Source organism: Astyanax mexicanus, chromosome 21, assembly GCF_023375975.1.
Source record: "Astyanax mexicanus isolate ESR-SI-001 chromosome 21, AstMex3_surface, whole genome shotgun sequence".
Taxonomy (NCBI): Eukaryota; Metazoa; Chordata; class Actinopteri; order Characiformes; family Acestrorhamphidae; genus Astyanax; species Astyanax mexicanus.
This window is the reverse complement of record NC_064428.1, coordinates 35,580,002-35,591,020: the sequence shown is the minus strand read 5'-3', so window position 1 is coordinate 35,591,020 and position 11,019 is coordinate 35,580,002. Positions and strand designations below refer to the sequence as shown.

Here is an 11,019-nt window from a genome sequence, read left to right as displayed (position 1 = left end):
CCTCTCTCTCTCTCTCTCTCTCTCTCTCTCTCTCTCTCTCTCTGCCAAAAGGTAATGAAGTATTAAATTTTATTATAATATTACAGTTTTGTTCTTCATCAGACAAAGCTAAATGTTTATATAAATATATATAAATATATATATATATATATATATATATATATATATATATATATATATATATATATATATATATATATAACATTTTTAAAAGTGAATATTTTAGTAATTTATAATATGAGCGTTAGGGTTGGCACAGATTGCTTTTCTTATTACACTCTAATCTGGATCTATGATATTCATAATGGTATCTTTAATTCCATATAGTCCTATGTTTTTAATTTCTTTATTTTCTAGCAGCAACTATTGTTCAGCACCTCCAGGAACTCAAGACGCTGAGAAAACTATTCCAGGTGACTCTCCCTCATGAAGACTAAATACTATGAGTGTGCAGATCTGTCCTTAAAGATACATGTGAATCTAAAGTATAAAACATATTCTGCTTTATTATTCAAACTAATTCTGCATATGTTCCTGTATAGCTTTAATATAGATTTGCGTTGTATTCTCTGTTTCTGACATGCAGTTAATACAGCTCTGGAAAAAAATAAGAGAGCACGTAAAATTGATGTGTTTCTTTGATTTTACCAAATTAAAACACTGTGTAATATAATCAAGAGGAAGATGGATTATCACAAGCCATCAAACCACCAAACTGAACTGCTTGAATTTTTGCACCAGGAGTAAAACAGCATAAAGTTATCCAAAAGCAGCGTGTAATCCATTTCTCATTTTCTGCAAATAAATGCTTTAAATGACTATTTTATTTGGAATTTGGGAGAAATCCGTAGTTTATAGAATAAAACAACAATGTTCATTTTACTCAAACATAAACCTATAAATAGCAAAATTAGAGAAAAGGATTTAGAAACTTAAGTGGTCTCATTTTTTCCAGAGCTATATAAACGCGGCTGCGTAGGGGACGCGGGGGACTTTTATTGTGCTCAGGGCTTTTATTATGTACTAATCCTTTAAGCTGGTTGTTTCCGGTCGCGATGGCGCAGGGTAAGCAGAAGTTTAAAGCGCGGAAATCCGGAGGATCTAAGAAGCCGCAGAATAAACCGCGTGGAGTGAAGAAAGGAGGTGAGATTATTCAGTAAATACGCGGATTATATTCAGTAAATCCGCGCCGCTCCGCTCAGACTGACAAAACTCCGCTTTACGAGCGAACGGAAAAACGAACACGTGACTCACGAGCTTATTACAAATTACACACAAAAATCCGCTTTAACAAACAAACCGAATTAACAACGGATTCTGATACATAAACTCCATAAATACACAACCTGTGTTCCTTGTTTAAATTAAAATTTCTTATTTTTAACTACGTTTTTAAATCTAATTTTAGTTGTGGGCGGGACTACAGGAAGCTCGACTCAGAAGCAGAGCCAATCAGAATCTCGATTATGAACGGGGGCGGGGAAACGTCTATTTAAACTACAGTAAAAACAATTGAATTTTATTTTAAAAATTACCAAAGTTTAAACGTGTTACGTTTTTTTGTAAATGTGCCCCAGTCTTTGCCATTTTTACCCAGTAGTTTTTTTGCCACATGCACAGTTATACATGGTTTAAATGGCAAATAATAAACAGATAAAAAAATAGAAAGATAAACAGATAAAATATTTAAATATTAACAACTTCAAGATATGTTAATTTAAAAATAGAAAAATACTTTTACATCATAATGTTTTGTCAAATATGCCTTTTTTTCTGTTTCAGCGCATTTTATTAATGAATGTATTTGTTTATTTTGCAGGGAGGGTCATCGCACCCAAGAAGGCCAGAATTGTGCAGCAGCAGAAGCTGAAAAAGGTAAAAAAAAAAAATAATAATAATAATCGTCTAATTCACTGTTACACCAATTTTTTAAATGTAGTTTTTAAAGACAAAAGATTATGCAGGAAAATTCATGTAGGTACCAGGGATGTTCAAATCGCCGGGTCTCAAGAATTTGCCTGGTTTCATTGGAGACAAAGACATGTCACTTTTGATTTAAAAATATAATTTTTCACCAAATGTTGTGAACTTAAAATAAAAATTAAAATTGAAAGATCTCATAATAGAAGATGTAATCTTGCCACCACCACACATATTAAGAAATGATTTAATAAATGTATTAAAAAGATAATAAACAATTATTTTTTTCCTCCTGAAACAGGGCTGGGTATCAAAATTCCTCAAAATCGTATCAAAATTTCATGCTACCTCTTTCTCTCTTGTGCTGTCTCTCCCTCTCTCGCGCTCACTCACTCTGTCTTCTCATTCTCTCGCGCTGTCTCTGGGTCACGTGCTCTGTCTCTAGCACTCTCATGCTATCTCTCCCTCTCTCGCTTTGTCTCTTGCTTACTCGCTTTGTGTCTCACTCACTTGCTCTGTCTCTCTCTCTCTCTCTCTCTCTCTCTCTCTCTCTCTCTCTCTCTCACACGCTGTCTCTTCCTCTCTTACTTTGTCTCTAGCTCTGTCTCTAGCTCTGGATCTCTCTCTCTCACTCATTGTCTCTCACTCTTGCGCTTTTTCTCCCTGTCTTACACACTCTCTCACTCACTTGCTCTGTCACTTGCTCTGTCTCTTGCTCTCATTCGCATTGTCTTTCGCTTTCTCACTCTGTCTCTTGCTCACTCGCGCTGCTTCCCTGTCTCTCTCTATCTTGCACTCTACCCTGAAATATTATTATACTGTCAGTCTGCCAGAAGTAAAGCAGTAAAGTAAAAATGGTACATTTTATTATGAATGCTATTTATATTTATGACTAATTAAGGAGCAGTTGAGTGTAAATCAATAACGGTTGTGTGTGTGTGTGTGTGTGTGTAGGATCTGGATGTGGCTATCAGGAATAAGATCGAGGAGGAGATCACTCAGAAGGCGAGCTCCTCTCTGCACAAGAAGCTGAGTGTGCTGAAAGCTCCGCAGGGGAAAGGAGGAGGAGGAGCCTCTAAACCCGGAGCTTCTGCTGCTGGACCATCCAAATAACCACACACACACACACACACACACACACATACACAGTTGCTGGTGGGTAGTTCACAGCACTGTAACTGTAATGTTTGGCCACTAGGTGGCTGCAGTAGCTTGAATGTGGAGACCAAGTGCAGAAATAAAGGCTGAAATTCCAGAATCAGCTTTAATTCAGGGTTTAATGAACTGATAAAAACATCAAATATATTATATACATTCGTGAAATAAACATCAGTAATCAACTTTAAGAGAATTGGTTATATTAAAGAGTCCATATCCCAATCCTGCAGCTCTTTTCTGTGATTTGGGGGGTTTAATATACTGACTGTAAATTACTGGATTCCTGGAGGTGTGTTCATACTTACATCCATATCTAATATTAGGGCTGCATAATATAAGCAGTCACTCCTACAAAAGCAGGATCAACCCTTTTAATACCCCTTAATGAATGAGCAGATGTCCCAAAACTTTTGTCCATATAGAAGGATGTATCTGGTTGATATTGTGCAGCCCTGTGTTAAACCCACACAGTTATAAATGCTGTAATAAAACTGACTCTGCTGCTGTTCTGCTTGTATTCTATGGTTGTTAGAATAAACTGAGATTAACGGAACATCATGATTAAACTGGTCGCGTGTTTTTTTTATATGACAGGAGGTGGTATGACCTCAGTGAAGCTGGGCCCTCATACAATCAGAAACTAAATAAAATATTTTCATTCATTAGTGCTGCATTTGTGATGGTTTGTGAGAATCTTGATTATGAACGGGGGCGGGGAAACGTCTGTTTAAATTAATGTTTGTGGTATTTTAGTTATTGAGTTATTAGGTAAAAATTATTTAATGGGTGACATCACGCAGCCCCTCAATGGTGGCCACACTGCACCCAAGTGTTCTCATTCGTTAGTGCTGGTTTGTGCTGTTAAAGTAAATGTTTCAGGTATTTTTATTACTCAGCTATAGGCAAAATAATATTTATTTATACATACATTTATTCACACAGCCCCCTAAATAAAGTCCAAACCACACCAAAGTTGTCAAATAGCAAATAAAATGTTTAATATCTCAATAAAGATATCAGAACAAACGCTATTTTTGCTGCATAAACACAGCACTAATAAATTGAAACATTTTTATTCTGTTTCTGATTATATAAGGGAACCAGGTACATGTCAAATATTTTTATTCTATTTTTGATTAACTGAGGAAACCAGATACTTGTCAAATATTTTGTTTTGTTTCTGATTATATAAGGGAATCAGTTACTTGTCAAATATTTTTATTCTATTTTTGATTAAATGAGGGAACCAGATACTTGTCAAATATTTTTATTCAGTTTCTGATTATATGAGGGAATCAGTTGCTTGTAAATGGTGTTAATCAAGCTCACTTTTATTTCCATCATTCCATTCCTTTTTTTCAAGTACCAATCTGATGCTTCATACCTTAAAATCTCTTCATTCCTCATATGTTTTACAGCTACCAGCAGAATAAGTCTAATATGGCTGTGTCCCCTTATGTATATACAGATATAAAAGGTAACTCTGATTCTTGTGTCCAATTTTAAGATATGCTCAATTGAATCAGTTTGTACTTCTTCAAGGATTTTGAGAAAGAAATCTTACGAAGCCAAAACTTTGCTTAGCCTATTGGCAGAGTTTTTTTGCTTAATATAAGCTTATATGTCTCAAATATATGATTCATTAAAAATACCATCAATATATATCAATAATCACATTGCATATGAATGCAAATAAATTCTATTATTGGAATATATCAGTTCAACATTGTGGCCACAGCAGCAACCACTCCTCTTGGGCTAGATGATTGGGTTTTAAAACAGAATGTGTAAAAAAGCTAATTTCACCAGGAAATCAAGGCCTGGTTTTAGGCAGATTAGAAATTTAGAGATTTCTTTCTAAAAATCCCACGATTTTAGTCCCAATAACACAGTGTATTTTCACTCTAAGAGGTAAATGTATTCAATAGTATGTTACATTAAAATATGATATTATTTCAATTTTATTAATGTCCTTTGTTAGATTTTATAGGACATGAGTTAGCAGTTAGCTAACTGAGCCAATTGTTGACTTGCAGCCACATGCTTTCCCAGTGTGAGAAGAGCTTTCCCAGTTTATTTCAGTGAAGTTTTCATCATCATTACATCATTTGGCCCATTTTGTAGCTCATGTAAAATGAAATAGCTAGCCTGCTAGTTATTTCTGTTAATAAAACAGTTAGCTAACTAGCGGTTTTGCCTTCTAGAACCCAAAAATGTCTCCAAAATGTTCAATTTAACAACAATACGACAATTTAATGACCATTTTTTTTATTTATAATCTTTATTAATGATATTTAATCTAATACAACAGTAGGTAATAAAATAAAGGAACTATCTGTGCTACATCAACACTGATGCTAACACTTCACATGCTGTAACACAGTTATTCATCACTAGCTAACCTATGCCAGCAGATTATTAGTGCTTTTACAGTATGTTTAAATCAGTGTTTATATAGTGAACTGCGCAGGAAAGCGACTCTACAGGGTGTTTATCTCAGATCTACATGGCCTGCTGGAAGAACGGGGAGCGGAGGAAGCGAGGGAACGAGTCTTTAGCCATCAGACTGAAGATCCGCTGCTGAGCTTCATTAAAGCTACTGAGTTCAGGTTCATCCATCACGCTCATCAGAGCATCACGCGTCTCACCGTCCAGATTCACCTACAAAACAGACAATCACACATGAATTACATCTCCTCTACATCTCCATAGATCTTTACAGGGTTATACAACTCTGGAAAAAATTAGAGAGCACCTAAAAATGATGAGTTTCTTTGATTTTACCAAACTGAAAACCTCTGGAATTTAATTAAGAGGAGGATGGATGCTCACAAACCATCAAACCAAACTGAACTGCTTGAATTTTTGCACCAGGAGTAAAGCAGCATAAAGTTATCCAAAAGCAGTGTGTAAGACTGGTGGAGGAGAACATGCCAGGGTTATTCCACCAAATATTGATTTCTGAACTCTTTATGAATATGAACTTATTTTCTGTGCATTATTTGAGGTCTGAAAGCTCTGTATCTTTTTTTATTTCAGCCATTTTCTGCAAATAAATGCTCTAAATGACAATATTTTTATTTTTTATTTTTAATTCTTTTTGGAATTTCTGTATTATACACAAAACATACAAAAATTGTAAATTGTAAAAAGATGAACCGATTGCATAAAAAAGTAAGTTATCATAAATAACATGGTAAAATATATACATGGACATGCTTTTTTATACGTTAAATTTACACTACATTGCATTTCACACACTAAACTATATTATGTATCACTATGATTGGGAGATTGCTGGTTCGAATCCTGGTCATGCAGCTTGCCATCATTAGCTGCCAGAGCCCTGAGAGAGCACAATTGGCCTTGCTCTCTCTGGGTGGGTACAGTAGATGGCGCTATTTCCCCTCATCACTCCTAGGGTAATGTGGATCAGCACAAGGTTGCGTCTGTGAGCTGATGTATCAGAACCGAGTCACTGCGCTGCGCTGTGATGCTACTCAGTAATGCTGCATCAGCAGCAGTTCAAAAAGCATCAGTTCACTCTCACCTCCTGTGGGGCGTCTGGGTTGATGAACTGGGAGAAGATGCTGGACGCTTTCTCAGCCAGTTTACTCTCGGGGGAGTTTCTGTAGTCCTGGCAGGCCAACCAGAAGGCCAGGTTCTCCTCGCTGAACTCGGAGCGCAGGAACCAGTGGAACGCCTGCAGACCTGCTGCTCAGAGAGACGGTGGCGTTTCATACATATGAGAAACATTTTAAAAACTTTCAGGAAGGTTACAGAAATAATGTTCCAGGTTTTTAAAATGTGTGATGTACTAATGGTTTGCATCACAACATTATTAGAACATTTCTCAATAAATGTTCCCAGCTAGTTGAGTACTCCATAACATTATGGAAACGTTTTTTAACATTACCAAAACGAAAAATGTAATGTTTTACATACACTTGCTGTTCAGCAGAGACTCCAGATCAGTCTTCTCTTCATGAGCTCTGAGAAACAGAGAGAAACAGAGAGAAAGAAAGAAAGAGCAAAATTAAGAGAGCCAGAGAGAGAGACAGAGAGATATAGTGAAAAAGAGAGAGATTGAGAGAGAGATAGTGAGAAAGAGATAGATTGCGAGGGAAATTTAGAGCGAGAAATACAGAGAGATTGAGAGAGAGATATTGAGCGAGAGAGAGATAACAAGAAAGAGAGAGAATAAAAAAGAGATTGAGCGAGAGAGAAATAGTGAGATAGTGAGAGATTGAGAGAGAAATTAATAGAGAGAGAGAATGAGAAAAAGAGAGATTGAGAGGGAAATTTAGAGCGAGATAGAGAGAGAGATTGAGAGAGAGATAGCAAGAAAGAGAAAGAAAGAGAGAAAAAGACAGAGATTGAGAGAGAGATTAAGCGAGAGTAAGGTCATGAGAAAGAGAGAGATTAAAAAAGCGATTGAGCGAGAGAGAAATAGAGAGAAAGAGAGAGATTGAGAGAGAGAGAGAAATAGAATAATAAATCAAACAGCGATTTTGGCTCTTCATGAATAGGTCTGAGGTAATATAAATTATAAATCTGATTTAAATTGTTTCTGCCTTTGTGAATGGATTAATCCCTGGTATAATCTCGATACTGAAGACATATGAAATGACCCAGTGTAAACAAAAAGAGAGTCTATAAATATTCTAGTGGTTAAAATGAATCAGATTAATCACAACAGAATTCTGTAATTAATCACACTTGTCTTCCCTTTATACTGTAACTAAAATCAGTGTTGGACTAACAAAATGTAATTATATTTATATTAGTGGTGTCTATCGCTTACAAAACTAATTGTGTTATGATTTGTTCTTGATTCAAATGTTTTAAATGTTGGTGTGGTGTGTTACGCCTGTCAGTAAATTAGATTACTGTAATGTGTTGATTAGTGTAGCTCCATATTCCACATCACAGCTTGGAAATTGTGTGTGTGTTATTAATGTCATTTGAAGCTGTCAAAATTTCAGAACTGAGAAATCAATAGAAATGTCACAAATGTACCTAAAATGACTTACAGTAAACCCTTTTAAACTGATTTAGACTGATTTACAGTGACAGTCAAGAGTGTTACCTAAATTTATGAGGCTTCTCTGTCAGGTGATGAAACTTCACTCGCATCCCCTTCGCCCTGAAACACAAACAAACACACACAGCATTTCAGTTTGTTTAATTTATTCATTTATTCATATCAACACTATGAATTAAAACCCAAATCAGTATCACTTTCATACAAAGCAGACAGAATCATAGACACATAAATAAATAGCTAGATAGACAGACAGATAATTAGATAATTAGACAGATGAATTAATAAACAGATAAACAGAAAAACATATTTATTAAGTGAATTAGGCTTTTTGAAAGCTATAAAACATGCAGAAATGTATCAAAAATTCAGTGTATCGAAATAATACATTTCTCAATACATATATAATTTGTATATATATATATATATATATATATATATATATATATATTTGTTCCTCTTCTGTCCTCTTTATCCCTTTTATTTACACATTTCTCAGAGTCTGTTTTACACAAACACTCAGAGAGAAGTGGCGGAGTGGATAACACCACTGCCTGCCTATGAGCTACCATATAATTTGGGAGACTGGGGTTAAATTCCCAGTCTGGGTGACTAAAAGGTAATGCACCAATAAGAGTCCTTGGGCTAGACTCCTAACACTACATTGGCCTAACATTGGCCTAATAGATAAATAAATAGGCAAACAGGTAGATAGACAGATGAATAAACTGAAAAGTGGATAGACAGATGAACAGGCAAACAACGAACAGACAGACAGGTAGCAAGAGCAATAGACATAACATGGTAAAAACAGATGTAGACAGATGTATGGACAGAAAAACAGATGATAGATAAAAAGATACAGAAACATGGACAGACATGAAAAAAACAGATAAAATAGACAGACACACAAAGAGATGGATGCACAATTTTTGTCGATTTTTTACTAGGAACAGCCTCATAAATCGCTCTGGAAAAGAGCGTTATAGACGAATCTGTAAGAAAACTCACACACACACACACACACACATATATACTCACTTCTCCAGGCATGATGAAGGTATAGCCGAGAGGCCCTTACACATCAGGGACAGTGAGAGCGGACACCGAAACAAAGATGAAGATGATCCTCAGCAGAATCTGACTGTTCCTCTCTCTGATGGTGTGAGACGCTCTTATAAAGCTCTCTTTATCTCTCTGCTGCAATCACTAAACAGCAGACAGGTGTTAGGTAAGGAACATATGTTTGTGTGTGTGTGTGTTTTTACATGGAACATCCATTTAGGATGTTAAAGCCATCAGTCAGTGTTGATGAAAAGCTAATTAAGGCGTAATGGTGCTGTGGGTACACAGTGTGGACAGCTCTGCAGTTAATGGCGCTTTACCCGCCAGGCCAGAACTCAACACCACCATACACAATCCAGCTGTCCTTCTGTGGAACTGTGTGTAAGTGTGTGTGTGTGTGTGTGTGTGTAATGGGTGCTGGCTTATTTGGAAGTAGGGGACAGGTGTGTTGCACGTATCTTGTGTCTGTGTATCATTCACACCTGCATCTATACACTAATTACAGTGATGATAATAGCAGCAGGTGGGCTTCTGTACAGGTGTGTGTGTGTGTGTGTGTGTGTGTGTGTGGTGGGTAGAAAGGTGGGTGTTTGGGTGGGTAAAAACATCTTTAGCTGTAAGCAAGTAACAACTGTGCCCATGATGATGACCACATGATGTTGTTGGAACTGGAATCTGGCTGCTCTTCACCAGAAAACTTTACCATTTATTAGAAAATGTGGATAGACACAAGTATAAACAGATTGAAAGAAAGATGGAGAGACAGATAAACAGAAAGACAGATGAATGTATGGATACAAAGACAAAGAGATGGACAGGCAGATGGATGGACTGACAGAAAGACAGATAGATTGATAGATTATGTATAGAAACATAGATAGATAAATAGATGGACAAAAGATAGATAAAAAAGATGGTAGACAGACAGATGGATAAACTGACAAGTGGAAAGACAGACAGGTAACAAGATCAATTGACAGAAACATGGACAAGAAGAATGACAAACAGATAAATAGACAGACGCATGTGCTAGTCTTCATCCCACTAGTGATGGGGGATGCACAGCTGAGTAGGAGCTGCATGGGTGGACAATTGTCCTATTTGGGTGTAGCAAGAACAAAATAAGATCAGGACAAATAGACAGATGGACAGATAGACGAAAGAACAAATGGAACAGAAAACCAGACAGACTTGTGAACTTCATAGGCTTACAGACTTATGGACAGACATTCAAATGGATAGACACAAATGATTAGACAGATAGATGGCTATGTGGATACTAATGGATCATTTCACATTTTCACATGTGAATGAGCTGGTGAGGGCATTTTGATACATGTGTGGAACTGCTATTCAGTAATAAGTTATGATTTATGATTTGTATATTAGATAAAGTGCTGTGTGATACATGGGTATAATATTTAGATAACTAAAGTTTAGGCTGAAGCCCATCTAAAATAACAATATCTGCAGTAATAGAGAAAAAGGACCAGGACTGGAAAAATAGTTTTCTTTTATTCCTCCAGGGTGATCTGAGGACACTTTATGAGTCAGGAATGTGTAAGCTTACACTAGTAAACTCTTACCTGTCATCCTGAGACTATTTATAATTCAACAAACTGCCTATTAACTCAGTGCTCGTGCATTAGCCCTGCAATAACTCTCCAAACAAATCCAGTAATGTAAACCTGAATTATACTTCAAACAGTGCAAGTATGTTTTAAGTATGTATTTACATAAACAATAATTTAACTGAACTGTCTTTATGTTTATTAATACACACGTGTTTATTATTAAAACACACTGTGATATTGCACATGACCCCGTGACCT

The 11,019-nt window shown here is 36.2% G+C and overlaps 2 protein-coding genes across 2 annotated transcripts; one reads left to right on the top strand and one right to left on the bottom strand.

Moving 5' to 3' along the window:
* The first annotated feature begins 1,007 nt into the window (after positions 1-1,007).
* Positions 1,008-3,636, top strand: c21h19orf53 (chromosome 21 C19orf53 homolog). The gene is made up of 3 exons (XM_007229533.4): positions 1,008-1,143; positions 1,820-1,875; positions 2,875-3,636. The coding sequence occupies exons 1-3, from the start codon at positions 1,056-1,058 to the stop codon at positions 3,031-3,033; spliced, it is 303 nt and encodes a 100-aa protein (XP_007229595.2). The 5' UTR covers positions 1,008-1,055; the 3' UTR covers positions 3,034-3,636.
* A 1,705-nt stretch (positions 3,637-5,341) lies between these two features.
* si:ch211-196h16.12 (regulator of G-protein signaling 5) lies at positions 5,342-9,959 on the bottom strand. Its single transcript, XM_007229528.4, has 5 exons — positions 9,164-9,959; positions 8,168-8,224; positions 7,024-7,070; positions 6,629-6,792; positions 5,342-5,739 (listed from the first exon to the last, which is right to left on the bottom strand). Exons 1-5 carry the CDS (start codon positions 9,205-9,207, stop codon positions 5,581-5,583), a joined length of 471 nt encoding a protein of 156 aa, XP_007229590.2. The 5' UTR covers positions 9,208-9,959; the 3' UTR covers positions 5,342-5,580.
* Between the last annotated feature and the right edge of the window lie 1,060 nt (positions 9,960-11,019).